Here is a 26368-nt window from a genome sequence, read left to right as displayed (position 1 = left end):
CAAAAAGAATGCATATATTCCAGGAGTAGTATAAGCAGGCAAACTGGGACGCAGCATCAATCTATATATTTTGTATAACTATGTTTAACACTAAAACACATTCAGATCTTTGTAATGTTTTTAATGATAATTTTCTTCAGGGCCAGAAAAAGCACACCGAATAGGGTTCAGAAGGGACAACAGACTGAAGTTGGACCAAACTTTGCATAGGGCAACTTCTGCTTCTACTACTTTGCACAGTTATTCAATTCCCAGAGCATCAATAAGTAAACGGAGAAACAATAAATAACTGTAAAGACATTAGGAGTCATTGTTTTCATGATTTAATTTGAAGTCCAACTGGAATAAAATGACGAATGGGTAAGAATGGGAAGAACAGAAGAAATATGACTTCAGATAATGACCATAATGTAAGTGATTTAAATGGAAACGTTCCAGAGAAAACAGAACATGCAGTACAAATGCTGAGTTAATATACAAATCCAGTATAAAAAAACTAACAATTATATGAACAAAGTAATACCACAGATATTGCACAAATGCTCAAGTGGCATTTTCTTGCTTTTCACATCCACCTGATGTTAAAGGAACAGTTCACAGCAGTACACTTCAGCAATACACCCCAATTTGAGCTGTTGCACACTGAAAATCTTCCTCTCTGGCTTAAAAAAATTAAATTTGACTAATTTCTCAAAACAAGGCTTCAGAAAACTTGGGATGTGTTTATAATTAATACGTTTATGGTGTTTTGTTCCCCTTTTGTAACATTGTGCTAAACATCTCCTTTTGTGATCCACAAATGAAAGAAAGTCATACAAGCTTGGAAAGATATGAGGGTTGACAACCAATGATTTTTCTGAACTAGACCTTTCATTTTATAACCCACTTTATATATTCTCTTGCTCTTTAGTCATTTAAACAGACAAATAAATGTAATCTTCTGTACAAATACATGAATAAATACACATTAAATGTGTAATATACAGTATACTGTTGTAAATTCAGCTACATCGCAAGAGAGGTTTTGGTTCTGTTGGGCTCATTTTCACTGGACATTTGTTTGTTCGACTTGCAATATTTAAAATCATTGGGGAAAAAGGCGAGTTCTCAATTTATGATAACTTCAGGCCAACATCTTAAGTTATGAATCTACTTTATGCTGATTTCACTGCTTAATGCATCTACATATTATAGCCATGAACACACACACATACACACACACACACACACACACACACACACACAAAATAAAAAAAACATTTAAAGTTACTTAATTACTAAAGTAATTAATACAATATATTTTGTCGCTCAATGTAGACAAAGTTGCAAAATTTTAAAAAAGTCTTTAAATGAAAAAAAGAAAACAAAAAAAAGACATCCATATGAATCTCATGAAAACATGTTGGGTCATATTTCACCCCATAATCAAAGGAAGTCAAAGTCATATATATATATAACATTTTCTAATGCAATGAGACTTTATCTCGTTCTTATTACTGATATGTAAAAAAGAAAGGTTTATATATATGTATATAAAAAGAAAGGTGTGTGTGTATATATATATATATATATATATATATATATATATATATATATATATATATATATATATATATATATATATATATAAAACATTTACATATAAACCTTTCTTTTTTCTTTTTTACATATAAGTAATAAGAATGATATAATGTCTCATTGCATTAGAAAATGTCACATTGCAAAAAAAGGTACTGCTTCTGTATTTCTATTGATTTAGGGGTTAAATAGGACACATTTAGTCAGATTTCATGATATTCGGCAACTGTTTCTAGTTATGGTCAAACAAATATTAAACAAATCTACATCCACAGAGACTCCGAGGTAGCCATTTCTCAATCTGTCCCATGTGAGACAACCTATTCAGTAAGAACTCTAAAACTAGAAAAGGGCTTCCTTTTATGTTCATGTCCAATAGTTTGATTTGTTGGAATATTTCATCAGGTCAGTCCACAGCCGAGTGTTTGGATATGGGGCAGTCTGACGTTTGTTCGGTCACCTCTTTGAGCCACATTTAGCCGCGTCTGAAAGTGAACAGATGCGTCAGACCGCTGTTTGTCTGTGAAATCTTAGTTCGCCTCCATCAGAGAGGCACCGGCGCAAGAATGCGACGAATTTCCTGTTAGTTCCTGGGGGTTATGCTTTGTTTTTCCTGTCTCTGGGAGCCAAGCTTTTTCTTTTTTTGTTCTTCGTCCCCACTGACTTCCCGTAGCCGGGAAAGCGAATGGAGTATTGTGAGGTACAGGGAAAGTTTCAAGATTGCTACTGCTTCTCTTTTTCTCTCGCTTGGGACGATGGGACACGTGGAGCGAGATAGCTTCAAGAGGGAGAGAGCGTTAAGAGCGGAGGGACGCATGGCGATGGCGTTATGCCATGCTGCTGGTGGGCGTGCTCTGGGTGCTGCCAATGCTGGCGTTGGCACTGCTGTTCTCGGAGGGAGATGGGTGGGTGGGCACTGGCTGCCGTTTGGTCAAACCACACGGGCATCCGGATATAGAGAGGACTGGACAAAAGACACAGAGAATATTGAGTGAGATAAACAAAAACAGATTTCCACGGCAACTATCGAGTGAGGCGATCATACCGTGAAAAGGAAATGCGACAGGAAAGGAGTAGAGGATGTGTGCTGAGGAAAAGATTGACTCGTTTAGAGTTCAGTTTACCTGAGAGCTCGGCCGCCGTTGATCTCATTCCCAGAGCCACAGGATGCCCTGAAACACATGCACACATGAGATCTGGACTTTATCATTGATTATAAACTCATAAATGGATCGTTATACTCAGAACATTTCGAAAAGTCCCTTTAAGACAAGAATAGATCATCAGTCTGGAGGTACTGCGGCAGCGGCCTTACTTAACTGCTTCATCTTATTTCTAGTGGGAAATCATCGCGAGGCTTGTTAGAGCTGCTCTCTCCACCTCTTCCCTCATAAGCTAAAGAAGCAGAGAAAACTCTACCAAATACATCTTCTACGCTTGAGTATTTAAATAAGTCATAAGCTCCGCTAAACATAACTCATTCCAAATGCCTGTAACTCACCTGTTCGAATCTTAATGAACCATAAAGCGCCGGTGAGGAGAACTCCGATCATAAATCCTCCGAACGCGATTCCCAGAACAGCCGAGAGTCCGAACTCAAAACACGGATCTGAAACACAGCAAATATTCAGTTCAGAAACCACTGCTTTCTCTCATTCAGTGAAAGACAATTATTAACATGCTTTTGTAAAGTGATTTTCCCCATGGTTCAGTTGAAAATGATAACTAGGTCAGACCACAGCAGTAAGAAATTGGGGGCTCGTCCGGGATTTGAACCCAGGACCTCTTGCACCCCAAAGCGAGAATTATACCCCCAGACTTAGCGCTACTTAATTTCCATATCAGTGTTCTATAGGAACAGTATGCCAGTTAGCATTAGATGACATCAGTGTCGGGGAAGTTATTGTCAATCTGTAGTTTGTCAAGCTACAAGCTAATCATAACGTACAGTAGAAATTACTCCGAAAGAAGTTACCTTAAAAGTAGCTAGCTACACTAAAAGCTTCTAGCTAACTGCAAGAAAGATATTGAGACCATCAAGTTAAGTCAATTGTATTAATATAGTTCTTTTCACAATACATACTGCATAAGCAGTTTTATGGAAAAAACCCTCGCCTAGATCAGCGCTCCTTAACTCCAGTCCTGATTGGCCACAGACTGTAGTTCCAATCCCAATTTAACCCACCTAGGTGTCTGTCATTTGCAAGCAACTCTGAACACCTTTATAAGCTTGGTTGGGTGTGTTTGGTTAAGGTTAGCGTTAAACTCAGCAAGACATCGGCCCTCCAGCACTGGAATTGAAGAGTCCTGGTTTACAGTATATCTCAAGGCTGTCAAAATACTTAACACATGCAGTTAATTAAATATGTTTATTATATCTAATAAACATTTTAATGGATTTATTTGACAGTTTATTGCAAAATTGATCGGAACATTCTGAGAAGATCAGAGCTGCACACACAGAAGATTATAGTCATCCACATGATTCTCAGCAAAAGACATTTGTTACTCATCATTTATTTATAAATCAAACCCTTATAGGATGCTTATAATTAAAATATTCTTATTATGGTAAATTTTTTATTTCATCTTAGCTCAACCAGTCAAATATATTCCGCAAGAGGGATGAAAGAGATTCCTGTGCCATCATAAAACATTACACAGCTCAAGTCAATTACACATTCAACTTTTTTTGTAAAATAAGTATTATATATATGTTGTTCCCACAAAAGAAAAAGAAGGAAGAGAAAAAGGAATGATGTAAAATGTTACAGAGGGTGTCCAGATTAACCATTTCCCCTTTTTCTTCACTTTGAACATTTGATTGTTGCCTTGTTTATTTGGTGTGAAGCTAATTAAGTGTTTTGGGGGAAAAAAATGCTTCACTGTCAGAAAAATTAATTTAGGGTTTAAACACCTTGTCACTGTGGCAATACTCTATGTACTCCAACTAGCACCTTAAAAGGTGCATGTTAGTACCTTTAGGTGTCTTTACACAGACCATTTAATGCTACTCAGGGGTGGCACAAATGTACTTTGATACTAGGAGCTGAGGTGGGTCAGAGCATGCAATTTAGCCTGGCTTTTATGCAGCATTGCGTCTTTACAAAAAATTTTGAGCAGTCTTAACTTGGCTGTGTAAAGACAAATTTAGAGTACAAATATATACCCTTAATGAAATGAAGGACAAGGTTGCCGATATTCATAAATGCCTCTCTACACACACGCTCTCATCTTCCTCTCCATGACAATTACGGGAAGCAGGAAGGTCAATGGCAGCTGCTTGTTTTTGCTCAAGATGTGTGTGTCTGTCTTATAGCACGCTTTGATAGAGAGGTGTTTGCTAAAGGCCAAGCACATTTGCAAAGACATGCGTGTTTACCAAAAACACCTCGGCTGCTCAAATAATAGTTCCCAAGAGGCTTGAGGAACTTTAGATTTGGAGCCACAGGAAGGGTCTGTTTTATGTCCATTTTTATTTGCTTTCTTCTCCAAGTCAGCAGTAGAGCTTCCACCAAATATCAGCTTTTATTTGTGTTTGGTCAGAAAGTCTGAGCTGAGCAAACAGAGGCAGGAAACAGCCAAGCAGGTGGTCAGGAGGGGATGAACTTCGGCCCCTCAAACTGGAAGGACAGCCTGAGGGCCCGCATCCTCCAAAACACAGGCGAATCCTAACAGATCCTACGACCTGTTTTCTAAGAGTTTTCAAACTGACCATGTCTCAATGCTGATCTCTGGACCTTCAGAGACGCCCTGCAGGAAAAAAATCACCAAATAAAAGTCATCATCAAGAATTACACCAAACTGCAGAAGCCTTGTCTGTTGTCCCAAATGGACAACACTGGAGGAAAAAACAACATGGATGGAGACTGATCGAAGCACGTAGCGTCCTGCAGAAACATGACCCCGTGTCAGTGTTTGTGTGGAGTGCAGCAGGCCTTCGCTGGGGCCCGCAGCAAGGAATGCAAGAGTTTGTTCTTGACTCATCTTCACGGGGACCGTCTTCCCTTTTGAAGAACAACATCTTCCCTTCTTTGTGTGCGGCTGACAATAGAGACCCAGGCCCCATGTTCGGAAAGGCCAAGCATACCAGACCTTGGACACAATAAATCCCCCACTGGCTCATTATTTCTGATTGTGGCCACAAGGTCAGTGAGCAGGCCTTCCTATAAACACCCCCTTCCCGTCGTCCTCGTCCTCATATCCTGACCTCATCTACATGACGACTGATAACGTCAGCCATGGTAAATGCGGCTCCAGTGCCACCAGAATAGCACAAATTTTGCTGAGGCCAAATGGGAGTAGTTTGAATCTGGGACAATGGCGTGTCATCCCATTGTTGTGCACTGAAATGAACACTGCTGAATGGTGTTTCGAATGGGAGGATTTGTTTCCAAATTAGGACTCAAAGGTTATCCAGCATCACAGAGTTCAAGGTTAAAGGGTATCACAAGTTTCCTGAATATCTGAGATATCAATTTGTGGTAGCTGACGCACACAGATGACCCAACGAGATAAATGTTTCTGGCTATTTCATCCACGTTTGTAAATTTATCATTGTCATTTTACACAGATTGTGGGAGCAACTGGGGGAAACCCATACCAGCTTTATGAAAATGTGTGAAGGATGTTCTACCTTTTAAATGGTTTATTGCTGTAATTAACACAATAAGCAATGATTATCTGGACAATATCTGAGAATTTTGATATTATTGTCATTGGTTGATAGTTGCTTTTAGACTATTTTGAGTGATGATTAGAAGCAAATTTCATATCAATTAAATGTTTCAGAAATTCTGTAGGCAGCTCATTTTCTGCCATTGTGTGGCCATTTAGTGGTTGACTGATATGGATTTTTTTTGATTGCAGATGTTAATATAATGCTGATATGTATGATATCACGGTATTTGATTTAAAGATAGTAAACTCTAAAAAATGCTGGGTTAAATACAACCCAGTGCTGGGGAACACATGCTGGGTTGTTTTCAACCAACAATTGGGTTAAATGTTTAACCCAACCACTGGGTTTGTCCATATTTTACCCAGCGCTGGGTTGTTTTTAACCTAGCATTATTTAGCGTGTAAGTAACATACTGCAGTGAAATTAAAATTTTTACTAAATTAAAAATAAGTCACTGATAAACTTGATTTAGCAAATCCTACTATAGTATTTTTCACAAATTAAGAAGTTGTAGTTGAAAAAAGGATGTCAAAATAAAAATCTGACACTTATCAGCCAAACAGAAAAAAATATCAGCTGATGCCATTAAAAAAAGAAAGAAAAAAAAAAAATCTGGCAACCACTAGTATTACATTTTTCCATCAGCCACACTGCTCTGTAGTTATTGGCACTGTCAACTCCATATCGATCGAACACTTTCAAATAGACTTTTAGCATGATTTTCTTGCTGCACTGAGATAAAATGAGCTCATACTCACTTGAGTTTGGGATATATGGCTTGACCTGCAAGCTCCTCTTGACTTGCGTTTCATTTGTACAAAACTAAAATCACAAAAGAAACCAACAAGAGATGATTGGGTAATATGAGCTTTGCAAAGAGTGTTTTTACACTGTCTGAAAAACAGAACTCCACTAACCTTTTTACTGTCATAACAAAGTTTAACTGCACATTCGAGGTCCCACGAGCTGGACGGCAGGTCCTGAAGCATCTCGAAGGAGAAGCTGAGTCTCTTAGGACAGTCCTTAATGTAGCACGGCTCCTCTTTGAACGGCATTTTCCTCACCACTGGCATGGAGCGAACCCAACAGCTGCTGACCTTAATGCTTAAGGAAATATCTCCGAAGCTCTCACTTGAGATCTGGTATAGAGCAAGAATAAAAGTTTTAACAAATTGAGGTGTTTGCATTTGGATTGTGGTACATCAGAATCTCAATTTCCTAGATGAATTGTGTAAATCAAAGGTTATCTGAACAATATTTGAGCATTTGATATTATTGTCATTGGTTTATAGTTGTTTTTAGACTATTTTGAGTGAATGTGATTAGAAATAAATTTCCTATCAATTAATACGTTTCGGTGTCAATTCTGTGGACAGCTCATTTTCTGCTATTGTGTGGCCATTTAGTTGTTGACTGAAATTAATGTTTTGGTTACAGATGTTGATATAAAGCTGATATATACGATATCATAGTATTTGATTTAAAGATAGTAAGTAACATGTTGCAGTGATTTATTTTTTATTTTTTACTAAATTAGAAATAAATCCTTTGGAAATTAACTTGACAGGCAATAAACAGATTTACACTTTTGAAAGCACTTCTTGATTCAGCGAATCCTACTACACAAGTGAAGAAATTGTTTAAAAAAATTAATGCCAAAATAAAATTCACTCATCAGCCAAAAAGATTTCATTAATGATTTTATCTCTGCAAACGCTGTGAGTTTGGGTTGTTTATAATACATGCAATTGTCTTCCCAAATTTATAATGAGAACATTTTATAAAATCTCGTCAACAAATAAGCTTTTTCAACCAAAATAAAAGCTCTATAGTTTAAAAGCAATGAAATTAAAACAACCATGAATATTAGTATTGTAATTTTACCGTTGTTCTGTAAAATTTGTATTATTAAAACCTGTTTTATTTTTATTAAATTATAAATTTAAACAAATAAATAAAGAAATGTATCATTATTTCACTGTCAAATATATTAACTACTGTATATTACAATATTAATATTGTACGGTCAAATAAAAAAAAAAGGACTTAATAATAATAGTAATAATAACAAGAAGAAGAAGAATAACAAAAACAATAATAATATTCATTTTGAATACTAATAAAATAGTCATAATAATTATTGTTGTTAATATTACTATTATTTTGTTCGTAGCTGATTACATGCCTGTTACTGAAAGCTGCAAATATGGATAATGCAGAAATCTCCACAGAATAATTATAATAATTGTAGACTATATGAGCCCTGAGAAACCTATATATACCTCCGCATAGACCCTCTTGTCACTCTGAACTTTGCTGCTGGGATCCAGAGGAGAACTGTAGTCTGGAGATGAGAACAGATCCATCTGAAGAGGAACCGAAGAAGAACCGGGTGCTGGTGTGGTGTGCTCCACTTCTGCTGATACTACAGGTGAAGAAACAGGACAGCAGACAAACAGTCTCAATAATACAATTTAATAAAGGTTTATAAATCTCGTAACGGAATTGCAACACCTTTCCATAATTGAAAAGCAATGTTTCTGCAGCTTGAGGCTATGAGCGACGTAAACTAATTTTTCTTGAATCAGTGCACATCAGGAACACTTGAGCGGCACGTGTGTGTGTGTGTGTGTGTGTGTGCCGGGTCTTATAGACGACAGGAGCAAATCAACAAGCTTATGATTTCACTTTAGTTACTTTGCTTTTGTTTTTCTCCTGAGAAAACGACTCAAAATGAACAGACATTCCCAGATCAAATGAATTGAGCTGCCCTCCACATTAATTTCATAGCTCTGCAGTGCATGAAAACAATCATCTCCCATGTGTCTGTTTTGATTTCTTCTAAAAAAAAAAAAAAAGCTGATAATAAAATGACGCATATATCTGGGGAAAAGTCTTTATATGATGATTTCTGGTATTTTGATGGACAAATGGGTCTGTTTGTCTTCCTGTAGAGCTGAGCAGTAAAATCAGCTTAGAACTACACAATGAGGGCTAATTCCTGACCAAACCTAATGTCCAGGCTAACGAGAGAGAAAGAAGATCCACAGCACATTACCTGAGGAGCTTGTGCTGTCCCGGATCCACAGCTGGATGTGTGACATGTTCAGACGGATCTCAGAGTAGCTGGTGATGGAGGTGCTGTTGAAGTATAACAACACCTTCTGCCTGATTTCTCTTGGGTCATCAGAGATCGTCCTCCTCGGTGACACACTCAACCCATTTAAGAATATATGATTGTTCGTCTGAAAGAGAGAACTGTAAATATCTAGTCATAGAGAATGCTTGTTATTTAATTTTTTACTACTAGTAGGTACTAGTAAAATAGTAGTACTTATTTTTAATGAGGATTTAAGGTTGTAAAAATGTGGAAGCTTATTTACACAATGGAATAAAAATATAAAGTCATTATCTCTCAATTCTTACTTTTTTCTAGAAACACATACGCAACTCAGAATTATGAGGAAAAAAGTTAGAATTGTGAGCAATACATTCACAATTTTGAGTAAATTCAGAATTCTGAAAAAACAAAATCTGAATTACACAGTTTGGATCTTTTTTTCTCAGAATTGTGAGTATGTGTCTCTCAATTACAAGTTGCAAAGAAAATAAGTCAGAATTCCGAGATGCAAACTCATAATTGCAGGCTAGTTTGGAAAAATGTTCACAAAATTATGAGTTATTAATTACAAAATGTAAAAAATATAAACGCAAGATATAAATTCTTAATTGTGAGTTATAAACTGACAATTTGGGTCTTTTTTTCTCAGAATTGTAAGTTTATGTCTCGCAACTGCAAGGTATTAGATGTAAATGTGTAATTGCAAGTTACAAATTCACAGTTTTTTTCAAGATTTGGAAAAAAAAATATCAATTATTAATTGCAAGATGTGAATGCAGAATTGGGATGAGAACATTTTCAGATTGTGAGATGTAAAAGTCAGAATTGAATTATGTAACTTGTAAATGTGAGTTATGTAAAGTTAAGGCCACTGCACACTGAGTCCGAAATTTTCGCACGTTAAAAAATAAATACGACCTCACGTGTCAATCACGTTTACACACTGCCTCCGAAACTTTCCGTCATAAAAACATTCAGATCAGGTTTGATTTTCTGCATTTTCGCATCCGTAGCATGCATTTTGATAGGAAAGGATGACGAATACGGAAACATTTTCAGACTCCGTGTGCAATGACCTTTATTGTTGCAAGTTAATTTGCACTATGGATTTTCTCACTTATGACTTGTGCCTTTTGATATGAAAAGTCAGAATATACTATGGATTGCAATAACAAGAAAAAAAATATGTTAGATTAAAAAGTCTCTTTTTATGTTTGTATTCTGTGGTGGAAATAAGCTTCCACATGTCATTCTCACTATCAACTGGACATCTTTATCGTCGTTGATGGTCCACTCAGTGCCTGCTGGACCTCTAAGGAACACTTTAGACTTGGATGGTAAATGCAAAGAAACATTCCTGAAAAGAAAAAAAAGCCACATTAATGCAATGTTAATACATGACCAGAGTTAAAAAATGGGGTGATCACATTTCAACCTTAAACTTCAGATAGAAGAGATTCATTAGAAGATTTGAGGGAAGCAATAACAAAAGAGGAGAGATAAAACTAAACCATTTAAAAACAAACAAATGAAACCTCAACTTCAATTCTGTACTGTACAGATAAGGAGTAAAGAGGCCAGAAGAAATGAAGCACTGTCCCAGTCAGAGTAGAAGCTGCATTTTGGACCAATCATAGGTGATACGGAAATAAATGAATCTGCAGATTTTGGCATATAAGCACCTATAAACGTCCTCCAGCAACATCCCATTTCTGCTGTGAGGTTGCAAGGTGCCATTACCGTATTTTGACGTCATCAGGAATATTGATCACGTGCAGTGGTTCCTCAGAATGCTTTGTGTAGCATGATTTGAGCTCATCAGATGGAGGTTTCAGCTCCAGATCAATGAACTGTTTATCTGCTGGTGTTTCCGGCTGCAGAGCACACGTTGATGGTCGCTGTGCGCCTGAAAGAGTTCAGTGTTTTACAAATGACCAGATCACTGATAATGCACGTATCTTAAGAGGCGACTACATCGATGCAGAGCGTGATCTTACCCTTCATCCCGGTGAAAGTGATGGTGTTGGGATCTCGTGCTGTGGTAAAGGACGTCACTCCACCAAACGTGTCTGCTGCCCATTTCAGAACTTCAGAATCACTGTCTGCGAATGGGGCAATGTGTGTTTGCGGAGGTCCTCCAATTGGTCGGAAAAACCTTATTGAAGTCCCGTTTGTCACCTGTAAGATGGATGGAAACGAGTTTGCTTTAAGGATAAGATATAAGATAGATATACAATATAAAAGCACGTCAGGAGAATTAACTTCAGCCTCCACATGCAGACCTGGAACCAGAAGGAAAGTTCTGTTTGCAGACAACACAGAAAACAACACTACATGGAATGATTCCTTGATCTCAAATCTTTCATAGCAATATCTGCACTGCTATTTAAAGCCTGTTATTTACAGATCCTAGATGGCAATGTCTGACTTTTGACAGCCTTCCCCTGGAGTTCATTAACTGTTTATTACAATTAAGTGTAAAGAAAAATTACACAACCCCATACTACTGGTGAAAAGTTTTCATAATATATCAAAGACGTCTTTTCTGCTCATCAAGGCTGCATTTCTTGATGAAAAATACAGAGAGAAAAAAAAACATTGAAATAATATTCCACAATATTAATTTAAAGTAACTATCAAACGCTGATTTGCTCCTCAAGAAACATTTCTGATCAATATAAATGCTGAAAAAAGTTGTGGACAATTTTTGTGTTTTTTAGGATTCTTTGATGAATAGAAAGTTCAAAAGAACAGCATATATCTCAAATAGAAAGCTTTGTAACATTATACACTACCAGTCAAATATTTGGGGTCAGTATGATTTTTTTTGTTTTTTTTAGTAAACAAAGTAATACTTTGTTCGTCAAGGATGCATTACATTAAACAAAAGTGACAGTTAAGACATTTGTGATGTTAAAAAAGATTTTTATTTCAAATAAATGTTGTTCTTTTGAACGTTCTATTCATCAAAGAATACTGAAAAATAAATGTATCACGGTTTCCACAAAAATATTCGGCAGCACAAGTGTTTTCAACATTGATAATAATGAGAAATGTTTCTACAAATCAGCATATTAGAATGATTTCTGAAAGATCATGCACTGAAAACTGGAGTAATGATGCTGAAAATTCAGCTTTGTTCAAAGCAATAAATAAAATGTTAACATACGTATATTTGCATAAAAACAGCTATGTTATATTGCAATAATATTTCACTGTTTTTACTGTATTTTTGATCAAATAAATGCAGTCCTGATGAGCAGAAGAGACATCTTTCAAAAACATAAGCACAGCATATTAAATGCACAGTACAGCAATACAATGGAATAAGAATAGCTGATATGGAAATCAGAATATAAACAAACACATATATGAAGCCAAGGCAACGACCTTGCAATATTTATGTAGCATGATTTATCGCTAGAGCTCTATATTCTAGGACAGTCGTACCTTTAGCATTGCTCAAGTTTTCAAATTGTCACATAATTATGATGATACCTTCCGTGCAAAGAAAAAGTCACCTTCAAAGTGTTCAAATAAGGGTGATCGCTGATCACAAAATATTATGATTTTATATCAGTTATTTTAATGGAAATGAATGCTTTATATAGCAACTAAATGTGGTAATGGGACTTTTTGTACATTGAAATAAATGCTTAATCTTATTTGATTATTTTCTCTGTTCATTTGGAATTTGATCGACACAATTATTAACCTAGGATTATTCATAACAAATAATTGACAAGTCTAGCATCAGTGCAAAAACAGCTTCAGAAAAACCTGCAGTTTTTGCCTTCTTTTGGACTTTTTATTGTAGACAGGAAAGAAATTCACTACCTGGTGAATTTATGTCAGAAATGAAATTTCTCAATATAAATCAATTTAAATCATGTTTACAGTCATACAGCCCAGGCTTTGTGGAATAGCTAATATACACACAACTGATCGCATTTAAGTCAGAAAAACTATGCCGTATGTACAATGTGCAACATACAAATGACCGTCTCTGTGTTAGTGGGAGGGAGTCAGTGAACTTTACTGAAGCGAGACCTCTGGCCGATTGGACTTTTTCATGTGTATTGGATGGAAATACAGAGACAGGAAGGCATGTAGACACGAGCTCATCTTAAGCACAATAACGCGCTTGTAAATTGATCATCTGTCTTGGGTGAGTGATGTGAGGCATCAAAACCTCAGGAAGCTGCTTGACCGTGAGCAACCAAAATCAAGAGATGACAGAATCGTGCGATGTGATGATGAATCTCCAGAATAGACCATCAAGTCACACTACACGCACAAATCAAAAGAAAAAAATAAGAAACAATGTTCACATGACATTTACGGAGAAATGGAGAACAATAACATGCAATGACTGAGTTTCTCTCACGCTGCAGATGCGTATGACACAGTGAACGGACGTCAGAATACGTCAAGCCTGGAATAAATTTTCACTGCATATGCTTGAAGAAGAGGGAATAATATTTAATTCTGCACTGCTTTGGATGTAATATTGAAACTTGACGCCAAGGTCCAAAATTAACATTTAACATTAACATCAAGTGAGCAAATTCAAGTACATAGTCAAAACTGCATCACTCCAGCATAATATATGGAATAAAAAGTAGGAACTACAGCTTGACCCGCACAGTTTTATGAGAAAATTTTTGGGTCAGTAACATTTAATTTATATTAAATTTATAATGTAATACTTTTATTTAGCAATGAAGCATTAACTTGATCAAAAGTGACAGTAAAGGCATTTATAAGGTTACAAAAGATTTATATTTTAAATAAATGCTGTTCTTTTGAACTTTCTATTTTTCTGTGAATCCTGAAAAATATAATGTATCATGGTTTGCACAAAAAATATTGGGTAGCACAACTGTTTTCAACATTGATAATAACCAGAAATGTTTCTTGAGCAGCAAATCAGCATTTTATCATGTGACACTGAAGACTGGAGTAATGATGCTGAAAATTCAGTTTTCATCACAGCAATAAATTAATAGTATTTATGTAGAAATTTTAAAAGTATTTATGTAGAAATACATATAATAAATCACAATTTTTACAGTATTTTTGATCAAATAAATGCAGCCTTTGTGAGCAGAAACGAGAAAAATACAACTTTTGAACAGTGGTGTACAGACAATGCAAAAATAGCTCTAATTCCAATATCATGAGCAATAGCTATATTTTAAAGTAATTTCATTTTTGGGCAAAATCTGTCAGAATTTTTGCTTTGGTTGTGTATCATGAACGTGACACTGATTCTACTGGAAAGGGATTTGTGCTTAAAGGGCTAGTGCTTAGACCTAATCTTAATTCATGTCGCAAAGGTGAACAAAGGTCTTACAGGTTTTGAACGACATGAGGGTGAGTAATTAATGACAGAATTTTTATTTTGGGATGAACTATCGCTTTAATTAAACATTGAAAAGCAGTGTTGATATTCTACGTATGTAAATAGTACAACCTACACTGAAAAGCAGACTTCGTTCTCTGCCTGTCGAGTTGTTTCAGACGCTGAGCGAACAGGTTGTGATGGATTCAGGCTGGTGTTGGAAACGGTCGGGAGTGTTTTTCTGCCTGACCGCGTCTATTGATAAGAGCACTCAAGAACAACACATGCTATTTTTCCAGACTCAAGAAATCGCATGTCTCCCCCAGGCCATCAGATTCTCCCATCACAACACACTGCATTTTTAATATCTTAGTCTGGATTCAGTCACAATTGGGGCGGAGCTGAATTTCCCCTCCTTGCAAGGAAATAGATGTTCGCTCCCTTTCGTTTTGTGCTGCAATTCCAATGCGCATTGTTCCACAGCAATCTAATAAAGGTTAACAAGGTTCAGCGGTGGAAAGAACAAATTGAAGAAAACAAATCGTGGAGCAGCGCTGCTTGTGTCATACTGGGCTGTTTTGTTTCGAGAGCTCTGGCACATCCATTTTCAACACTAGTTAAGTCTGTTTGCAAATTCTCATGGGGTCATGGACTAAACAAACGAGGTTAATTGCCTCTCAAATCAGAGCTGAAAGTGTGCAGCTGTAGCTGCTTTTATTGTCAGACACCTGTCAATGGCTCCCACGCGACACACCATTTATTCCACTGTTAAATATAAAGATGCGGATGCAAGCATCTTTGTGCAGGCAGCTCGTCAACAAATGTAGATCTGGATGAATCCTTTGCATGTGCAACATGTGTTATTTTTAGAAAACTCTGGCAGAATTTATAAATGAAAACACTGAATGCATCGGTACTTACGTAGATGTTCACTGCGGGATTGTCATGAAGCAGGATGGTTCCTGCACTGCTAGAGGTGATGATCACCACCGATGGGTTTGCCGCAGTTAAGAAGAGACTTGACATTGACGGTTTTTCCTGTGAAAATACAAGAACGGGAGCTTTTGAATTTAATGTTTGAGCCCATGTGGTACAAAATATTTTCTTTTTGACAAAATATTTTGTTACCAATTGCAAACAGGCTTTATGTTATAAACAGCACAGTCTATCTTCACAGTATAAATTAAACATATCATATGTTTATAGCTTTAAATGTATAATACATAAATACAAAATGTATGTCAATGGGAAAAGAACAAATGCCTAGTTCTTTCATGAAACTCTAAATGGTGCAGGCTGATGGGTTCTTAACGTAACTGATGATATTCACAGTGTTAAGCGACTTGGCACAAGCTGATTGGTTCATGTTGCATACACAGCCAATGAGCTAGCTGCTTTACATTTAAATGGCTAGTTAGCATCCACATTTTGCAGCGCACTTTCAGAGTTCCTCTGAAACCCTCCACCTTCCCCAGCTCCACTTGTATACATCTGCTACGGGATATTTTATATAGTATTTTTGCAGCAGCAGTATGTTTTAAAGGGTTACTCCACCCCAAAATGAAAATTTTGTCATTAATCACTTACCCCCATGTCGTTCCAAACCCGTAAAAACTTGTCGTTTTCAGAACACAATTTAAGATATTTTGGATGAAAACCGTGAGGTTTGTGACTGTCCCATTGACTGCCAAGTAAATAACACCTTCAAAGCCCAGAAAAGTATGAAAGACATCGCCAAAATAGTCCATCTGCCATCAGTGGTTCAACCGTAACATTACGAAGCTAAGCGAATACTTTTTGTATGCAAATGTAGCAGAGGCCAGCGGGTAAGTGCTGTGCAGGTAAAACCTCACTCCCCGACCTCAAGTGGCGCTCTAGCGACTGACGCTAGCGGCTGTGACCTTTAGCCTCCTCGTTAGAGCGCCCGCCTCCCATGCCGGAGACCGCAGTTCGAATCCTGCTCGGAGCGGGGAGAGAAGGGCCGCAACACACACACAAAAAACTAACGACTTTATTCAACAATTTGTCTCCTCCGCGTCTCCTCTGTGTCAGCGTAGCGCAAACTGCGTACGCTATTCTGTGTTTTAATCGCTACACTGATGCAGAGGAGACAAACTGTTGAATAACGTCGTTATTTTTCTTTTCTTTGGATACAAAAAGTATTCTCGTACTATTCATAATGTTACGGTTGAACCACTGATGGCAGATGGACTATTTTGGCGATGTCTTTCATACTTTTCTGGGCCTTGACAGTGTTATTTACTTGGCAGTCAATGGGACAGTCAAAAGCCTCCCAGTTTTCATCCAAAATATCTTACATTGTGGTCTGAAGACGAACTAAGCTTTTACGGGTTTGGAACGACATGGGGTTAAAGTGATTCATGACAAAAAATTGGCAGTAACACCTTCCTGTACTTGCTTGCAGCAGCAATAATCTACAACTACAGTCATAACCAAAACAAAATTTCAAAATCCCTGGTAGCCCTTCAGGCAGGTACTCTTCAGATTTTGGTAGCCCGAAAATGTATTTAACTAGCCCAAATAATAAATAAAAAAACTTTTTAAAAAAATATAGAAAATCAGATAGGAGTCTAATTGTCAAAAATAATTTCAATTTTCAACAAATATGAAGGAAGAAATTGTATTTCACTATTTACAAGGTAAACACAATCAAACCTCTAAAAATGATTCAGAATGCAGCAGCGCAACCAGTCTCAGCTCGCATCAAGTTCAAGACACTGATGCTTGCATATAGAACTACCACAGGCTCAGCACCCGCCTACTTCCACTCACTATTACGAACCTACATCCCCTCCAAAAGTCTGAGATCTGCTAGTGAGCGACGCCTCTTGGTACTATCACAGAGAGGCTCAAAATCACTCTCCAGAACATTCTTGTTCACCATTTCTGGCTGGTGCAATGATCTTCCCACCCCTATCCGGAGTGCTGGATCCTTGTCAATCTTCAAGCAACAATTGAAAACTCATCTCTTTCGACACTACTTGACTTCTTCCTAAACTAAAAAAAAAAAAAAACTCAGAGCATCACTCAAACCACAGCCACAGAGAAAAGCACAATTCAGCAATTCAATCCAGTGATCCACAGCACTGCACATTTCACAAGGTTTTTTTTATCCGGTTCAGTTCATGCAGCTCGTTCTTAACAAGCTGATGATCAGGATCGGGTGTGTAAATAAGGAAGACGTAGAGAATGCGCAGAGCGGTGGGTCTGAGATCTGCTGGAGTACAGCAGCGTATAGCTGGAGTAAATGAGACACAATCTGATCCAGGCGGCAGAAATTCCCACAGGCACTTTTCCTGTGATTAGGAAGCGCAGAAATCACGCACCCTAAACATTTGTGCTGGTCTGGCAGTGCCGCTGTTGTTTTGCAGACATACAGACGCGCTGGAGTATGGTGTGGAAGTCCAGCTGCTGGTCCTGCCCGCGCTTTACTTCATGCTTCCTGCTTTACTGCGGTAACACAGTTTACAACTGAACTAAAGTTGTGCACAAATCACACACTATAACAGTATGCACTTATACAAGTGTATGAGTTTTATAAGGTTATTTTGTCATTCAGTATAGGAATCTCCACTACACAAGTAAAGTGTGGTAACACTTTAGTATAGGGACCAATTCTCACTTTAACTTGTTACATATTAGCATGCCTATTATAAACAAATTGACTGTTTATTAGCACTTATAAAGCATATGTTCTACATGACCATATTCTACATCCCTAATCCTACCCAATGAGTAAATTTAACAACTACCTCACTAACTACTAATAATAAGCAAATTAGGAGTTTGAGGCAAAAGTCATAGTTAATGGTTTGTTAATAGTGAGAATTGAACCTTAAAATAAAATGTGACAGTAAAGCTGCAAATTGAGATGCACATTAAGACTTAGACCCGTCAATTTTAACCCTACTGTATCATATTTGATAAATTAATTTCTAAGGCCTGCAAATGATCAACATGATCAAAACTTTTCTTTCACACATTAGAATTAGAAGCATTAGAATTTCATCTTATTTTTGTACATAAACTAAGCAGAAATGTGCAGTTCACTGCAAATGCTGATATTTATGAGTATCTGAATAAAACTGAGCTGTGTTTTCAATGTTTTCCAATTTTTATATTCATTATGCTGTGCCAAAACACAGTGTTTATCGCATCAAAGCACAAAAACGTTGAAAAAAGTTAAAGAGAAATCTTCAAGATGACAATCAACTGATGGTAATAATGCATACTACTGACAAAAACATGACAAAAAAAATATGCTGCATGGTAATAATGATGCATAAACAATGTTTATAGAAGAAGAAAAATGCAGCAAGACTTTATATGTTGGACACGTTTGAATTAATATATGCATATATGTTTTCAAAATGCTGGAAATGTCACAATGACATGTTTTTATTATTTTGCACCCTGTAGATGGTGCGTCATTCAGGACTGGATTGAGAATACTTTTAAAATTGGCAAAAAGGATGGAAAATTTCAATTATAATTAGAATTTAATGAAGGAGAATTCAAATAAAATGACGTGGAAGACATAACTGATGTAATGTAGTTTTAATTAATATTATTGAATTTTTTCAGTGTCGTGGCAATTTTTCCATTTCAATGAAGGTATGAGACAAAAGTCTTTTGAATATTTATTTTCTTGCAAGAAAAGGTCTACAGTCATAGCAGTCATTCATGCTCCTGCAGAGTGCGACAAACAGGAAAATACATTTAATCAGCATACCCAACTCAAGTCAGGATGCTTCTTTCTCATCCAATCATAATGCATATTCAAAAAATGTGTCCATTTAAGGTATCCAACTTTATCCCCTAGATGTGTTTTCTACGTATTTATTCCAAATTAATTTCTAAGAAGCTAGGATGTCTAAGAGGCTAAAACAACATTTTTATGTGTGTGTGTGTGTGTGTGTGTGTGTGTGTGTGTGTGTGTGTGTGTGTGTGTGTGTGTGTGTGAGTGTGTGTGTGTGTGTGTGTGTGTGTGTGTGTGTGTGTGTGTGTGTGTGTGCAGACAAGTGTGAGACCAGTCACATTTCCTGTTGGTCGTTTAGCACATCAAAATAACTCAAGCATACTAATGAAGCATTTAGACAGTTTAAACAACACTCTTTAGTAGAGTAAAGCAAATAATAAAAAAATCTCCCTCACATTCAGTATGATGAATCATGATATGATACAACTAATCAGAGACTGAAATAGACATTTGTATTAAATTTATAAATGAACATTTCATTTTCCAGAACTATCCACAATTTGTATACACTTTTAGCATATATTATTATTATTATTATTAAAGAAGCTTTTTTGAGTTTGAGTTTTAGTTAACCCTGATGTGTCTTGGCTAAGACTTCATAAGGTGCAGGAGGGTAATGACAAGCTCAAATAAATCCCAGCACAAGTGACCCAGCGAACACAGAGATCTCTGAGAGAAACTTTATACAAAAAAAGCTCTATCACGCACTCCTACAACAAGTATATCGACAAGACTATGAGAGGAGGGCAACCATGAATGTTTCATGAAGGAATAAACAGAGTAGCGTGTGTTTGGTGTCTGTACCATCGACATCTGACTCTACAAGACTGAGCCTCTGTCTAACCCTCAGGTCATCCAAGATGTGAGTTTGTTTCTTCATCAGATTTGGAGAAATGTAGCATGCCATCATTTGCTCGCCAATGGAGCCTATGCAGTGAATTGGTGCCGTCAGAATGAGAGTCCAAACAGCTGAGAAAAACTTCCCAATAATCCACAAGCAATCCACACTCATAAATTTAAACCACTGCTAAAATACAAGAACATTATACATAATAATTCTTGCAGTGAAAAAGTCAATTTCCTGTTGTCCTCAAATCCACCCACATGTACAGTATTTGTTTAGAACTGTTTTGGCTTGTAAACGGTGCTTGATCTGTTTATATTTCTCTCCAGATTCAGACCAGACAATTTTTTCACTGGAGGAAGCATTATTATGGATAGAAGACTCATTTGAAGTTAAAAACGTCTTGATGGTTTTGCTTCTTACAGACATGCAGCTTTTGGCTTCACAATATGTTAATTGATGGACTGGAGTGGTGTGGATTACTTGTGTATTATTGTGATGTTTTTCTCAGCTGTTTGGATGCTCATTCTGATGGCACCCATTCACTGCAGAGGATCCATTGGCGAGCAAATGATGGAATGCTATATTTCTCCAAATCTGATGAAGAAACAAACTCATCTACATCTTGGATGGCCTGAGGGTAAGGACATGTTCAGCACATTTTCATTTTTGGGTGAACTATTCCTTTAATGCATGTGCATGGTACATAAATGCTGTCCAGCAAGAATTACAGCAAACCATTTGATCAATCAGATCATATTAATGCATCCTCGAAACAATATATTTTGAATTGAGCAACACTCAGATGGTGAAATCTGTGTCCCGGGATTTCAGAGCAACTACTGTGTGAATCTAGAGAAAGAGCTTCCATCTGGAGTAAATCAGAGGGACGAGCCAAACCCAGACCAGTTCGTACTGGGAGCAAATTCACTCGTAATCTCACACAACGTCAAAATTCCCACCTGTATCCTTCCTCATCACTAGACAAGAGCAGAGCTGGATCGAAGTCTGAGTAAATGAGAACTACTTACAGCTCCCTGGAGAAGGTGAGTTCATCTAAAACGTCTAAGTTAAAACAAGCCAGACATTTCTAAAAGTCATTTACAAACAAGAACAGCAATGCTCGTAATGACCTTGTTGCTTTAGACCACCTACTTTATCGTCATTAGTAGATTAGCATCAACATGTGTTCAGAGAGCATGCTATAATAAACACCATCTGTTGCACAACACCAAGAAACTTTTCAAATATAAAGGAAAATGTCCAAGTTTTCCACCAAATGCAGAGTTTGAGAAATACTGTGAATTTGCCCAGAACTTCTCCACAACTAAGAGCAACTGAGAGTCCTCACCATGAGTGTTAAAGTGCTCCAGTCTCCTGACGGAGATGGAGAAACTGTGTATAACACATCAATAATACACGCTTCATAAATCTGACCTGTTTGAAAGGGCAACAGAAGAAAAGCCTCTGTTGGGGAAAAAACACTGCAGCTGAATGAGCCATAAAAAATAAGTACACTTTAGCATACTTTTTAAAAGAGTACTTATTACAGACATCAACTTTTTAAGAATATTTTTAAGTGCAAACTGAATGCAATAGTTTTGGATACTTAATTGTTGATTGCAATTAAATGAAAGTGGTTTACACTTTATTTGTAAGGTTTCCTTGTCACAGTGTAATTATACATTTAAATACTGAGTAATATTAATTACTACATGTACTTACTATATGGTTAGGGTTAGGATTAGGGTTTTGCTTAGGGTTACTTGCATGTAATAATGCCTAATTTATTGTTATTATAATAGTAAGTACATGCAACGTGTAACAAGGACACCTTAAAATAAAGTGTTACCTGAAATGTTTTTAATTTGTATTAAATGCAATTAGCTGAATTTTGGAGTAATTTGTTTGACCCACTTAAGAAGGACTTAAATGCATCTTTATATGTAATTTTATAATTACTTCTATTGTCTTTGAAATATTATTAAAGTGTACTGATGAATGTACCGACAAGCATTTATGACAAACTATTTTAATGCAATTTCTACAGAAACCTGTATATCATGTATTATTTAAATATATTTGTAATTAGACACTTGAATTTGCAATTTAGTACATTTAAAATACAGTATTTTTAATATCGAGTAACACATACAATTAAAATTATAACCAAACACTTTACATGTGCTTTAGTTAGTCAACGCCTTAAAATAAGTGTTCTTAATGTACATTTTAATTCATTGTTTTAGTAATCTTTTAAAGTCCGTGTAAAGTCAATTCTGAGAATTGTTTGTACACACATTATAAATGTTAGAAATGCATTGCTGAAACATGTTACAAAGACTGTGAACTATGTAGTACTTAATTGTGGAGTTAAACCGTTAAACAGATTTTCACCATTTTCGTGATCAGGATTTTTTGGGCGGGGCTACATCAGATCTCCATGACGCAATCGAGCCACCGAGCACGGACCCTCCCCCAACACTATAAGACGTGTGTTCGACTTGAAGCAGCACTGCAGACCGATCGGTGTGTGACATCAAAGTACAGTGAGAGCTAGAGCAGACGCTCCTGATGCTTTCGAATTGCTCTCGCGGTACTTTGATGTCATACACTGATTGTTCTGCAGCGCTGCTTCAAGTCGAACACACCTAATAACTAGAGCGCATTAGCATCAGTGGTTCACGGCTCAATCGCGAGTTACTGTCATTACCGTTAGTTACTACCAGAGCCGATCCTCCCTATACGCAAAATACACATGCTGCCTAGGGCCCCCGAAACACCAGGAGGCACCCCTTGCTCTCAAAGACAAATAATTTAGTTTTGTTTTTTAATTTGGCCAGCGGTTATGAAAACATGAATGATCATTTCTTTTAATGTGGTGCCCTGTCGCCCTTTCTACGTAAAAAATCTGTCAAATCATGTAACGTGAATGTGGTACAGTCTTGCTCGAGACTAAAAAAACGAGTTGAAAGAATACCGAGAATACCGAGCCGCGGAAGATACACTGTTTCTCAAGCACTTTCTGAGAGCACGAATCGAGACAGAGTGAAACACGGACAAATGCGTTTCATTCATTCTTTCATAACCACTCATAGCCCACTCAACCCCCCCCCCCCCCCCCCCCCGCTGACAAAATTTTGCGTAGGGCCCCCAGAAGTCTAGGATCGGCACTGGTTACTACAGCCTACAGTTTGCTAGCTAGCTATGCCTTCGTCACGTAAATGCATAATTGGTTGCGATCATTTACAAAACAGCTTGGTCTCTTTATTAAATAAGCTGCTAAAGGAAGACAGTTGAGAGGTACGGCAGCTTTTCCGCGAGTGGGCGTGGTTTCAGCCCTACCAGTGGACACGCCCTCAGCATTTGAGAGCAGAGAATACTGCTTATATTTTTAAGATTTTGATCTTATTTTATTTACTTGAATGGTTTTTTTAAGCATTCAAATTTGGCTGGGTGGCTAATAACACATTTTTCTTTGGTGTGACAAACTCAGAACACACATTTAATATTGACTTTACAAGAACTTTAAGTAAAACTTTTATTTTGATAGTATCACAGTGCACTTTTAAAATGTGCACTTAAGTGTGTCTCTCTTTAGTTGCCTTTTATTTCAATAATTGAATGTTATATGAAAGTACAGTTTTTTAAATAGAATTTCAAGATTTCAAGTACACTACAAGTGCACACTGATTACAATTAAGTGCACTTAGATTTCACAAGCAAAATGCTGAAAAGTAGAAAAAACATGCCCAGAACTTAAGCTTGTCTAAAACTGAGACTCCATTCAACAAGATCCACAGTATGAGACCTCAACAAGACCTGCAGTCCTCGGTGACAGAGATGGAGAAACTACGTGAGACACCAGCAGCACACACACTCACACACACTCATAATTCATAAATCTGACACACATTTCAGCTGGAGTTTCCCAACAGCAAGCTGGACACAGTCACCACATGAGACCTTATAGAAGAGGATTGATGAGACCAGCATTGAACTCCAGTGCAACATATCATGTGTGGTGCAAACCAAACACTCTGAGTGCTGAGAACCATCCTTATAGTGGAGCATGATGGGAGTGTCAAGCTCTGGAGATTCATGAGCACAGGAAAAGATGGGCTAATTACAGCTAAACCCTGCGGCAAAATGTGATGCAATGCACAAAATCACTTCCAACAGGCCACTGACCTGAAACACGCAGCAGAAGAGACAGGTCGACAAAAATGACTTTTTTATTTCTTTGTAATAAATTATTGGGATTTTCTATTACATTTTAAGTTGTTAAATTGATGTTTATTACGGAAGTTCCATGCATTATTATAATTTTTCTGTCTTGTTTTCTCGTGATCACGACATAACGAGTTGTTTTGTCGTTATCACGACTTAATTTTCTCGTGATCTCGACATAACGAAAGTTGTTTTGTCGTTATCACGACTTAATTTTCTTGTGATCTCGACATAACGAAAGTTGTTTTGTCGTTATCACGACTTAATTTTCTCGTGATCTCGACATAACGAAATTTGTTTTGTGGTTATCTGGACATAACAAAAGTTGTTGATCTCAACCTAAAAACCGTTTTCTCACGACGTAATTGTAGCTATTGTGAGTAAATCAGGGTCGCTATATTGTCTTCGACGATAAAGTTGCAGACCCGACAGCCTCCTTCTCAAGTGTCGAACACTTATGTGTAAGTCGTCAATCACTGACAGACACAGAGCTAAAATGTCCGAGTATTAATATGCATGACAAGTATTCTATCATGGATCAATGTAGTCGGTCACACACACAACACCTTCAATATTTGGGATGGTACTTATACCATACAATACCATATTTTTATTTTTATTATTTCAGTTTGAGTGAGTCCCTGATCAAAGTAAAAGCGAATACGATCATCCATGATGCTGCTTCTATAGCATTTTCTCATGCCGAATACACAGAGAAAATTAAGTCGTGATAACGACAAAACAACTTTCGTTATGTCGAGATCACGAGAAAATTAAGTCGTGATCACGAGAAAACAAGACAGAAAAAATATAATAATGCATGGCCGCTTAGAACTTCCGTAGTTTATTGCTTTATTGTGTCGTTTTGGGTGTTTTGTATTTGTGTGTATGACACGGTGTGCACCATACATTATACATATTGTGTGAACAAATGCAATTGCTGTGAAATAATGCAAATGTTTTGTTTACAAACACTTTTTTTTTTAAAGAAATGTAAAAGTTTTACAAACAAAAGCAATCATTTTGTGAGAGAATGCAAATGTTTTGTGAAAAAATTTGATATTACTAATGTTCATGATATGTCTTTCTAACTACAATCTGTGTATTTTTAATTGTTGTCATTATATTATAAATGTACAAAACAGATTTTTTTTGATTCAGTTGGTTGGTATAATACATCAGTTAATCAAAAAATAAAAAATGAATAAAGACTTTAATTTAAATTTGATCTGCAAAATCTAAAATATTGCTAACTTATCTTTCTATTCTTGCAATCCCTTTTTTTTTTTACCAGAAATTTACAGTGTATTAACACAAAAACTAAACAAATTGTTTGAGAATTGACACTTTTGTGAAATTTGTTAAATATTACAAATATAATACAAGTATAATGTTTTAAAGTCTCTTCAGAATAAAGCAAGCAGTGATCGCTTTAGTTTAACAGCACAAGATTTCTGTTCAAATGCTCTCAGAAGATCCCGGTTTTTCCTAGCCAGGTTTTATCTACTGTATGTGGAGTGTGTCTGCAAAACATCATTAGTACGTGTGAGATTGACAAACATTAATTAGTCTCACTGGAGGCGAGTTGTCAGACGTCCATGAGCACAAAGCAGCAAATAAAAAAGAATGGCTGATCGAGGTGTCTTTCATTTCCTCTGCTGATTAGAGACCAGTGTCTGTGAGCGTCTGTAGGCTTTCAGATGAGGAGTAAGAATCACACTTTGTTTGGGTAAATGCCCGTATGATTACCAATTATGATCTCCGTCACTCTTAATAGCTCAACTGTATCT

At 36.8% G+C, this 26368-nt stretch overlaps 1 protein-coding gene across 1 annotated transcript in view; it reads right to left on the bottom strand.

Moving 5' to 3' along the window:
* Nucleotides 1-307: 307 nt before the first annotated feature.
* LOC306869768 (endoglin-like) overlaps nt 308-26368 on the bottom strand; it is a 48099-nt gene continuing 22038 nt past the window's right edge. The window contains exons 4-15 of the mRNA XM_079416674.1: nt 15646-15762; nt 11378-11558; nt 11121-11286; nt 10638-10737; nt 9318-9504; nt 8542-8684; nt 7177-7398; nt 7018-7081; nt 3080-3187; nt 2703-2750; nt 1718-2542; nt 308-1463 (exon numbers count right to left, since the gene is read on the bottom strand). Of these exons, the coding sequence (XP_079272800.1) occupies nt 2406-2542; nt 2703-2750; nt 3080-3187; nt 7018-7081; nt 7177-7398; nt 8542-8684; nt 9318-9504; nt 10638-10737; nt 11121-11286; nt 11378-11558; nt 15646-15762 (1473 nt within the window). The 3' untranslated portion in view covers nt 308-1463; nt 1718-2405. The remainder of the gene's footprint in view (nt 1464-1717; nt 2543-2702; nt 2751-3079; nt 3188-7017; nt 7082-7176; nt 7399-8541; nt 8685-9317; nt 9505-10637; nt 10738-11120; nt 11287-11377; nt 11559-15645; nt 15763-26368) is intronic.

The sequence above is a fragment of the Barbus barbus genome (genome assembly GCF_936440315.1).
Source record: "Barbus barbus genome assembly, chromosome: 5".
NCBI lineage: Eukaryota > Metazoa > Chordata > Actinopteri > Cypriniformes > Cyprinidae > Barbus > Barbus barbus.
This window is presented reverse-complemented; position numbering and strand designations above follow the sequence as displayed.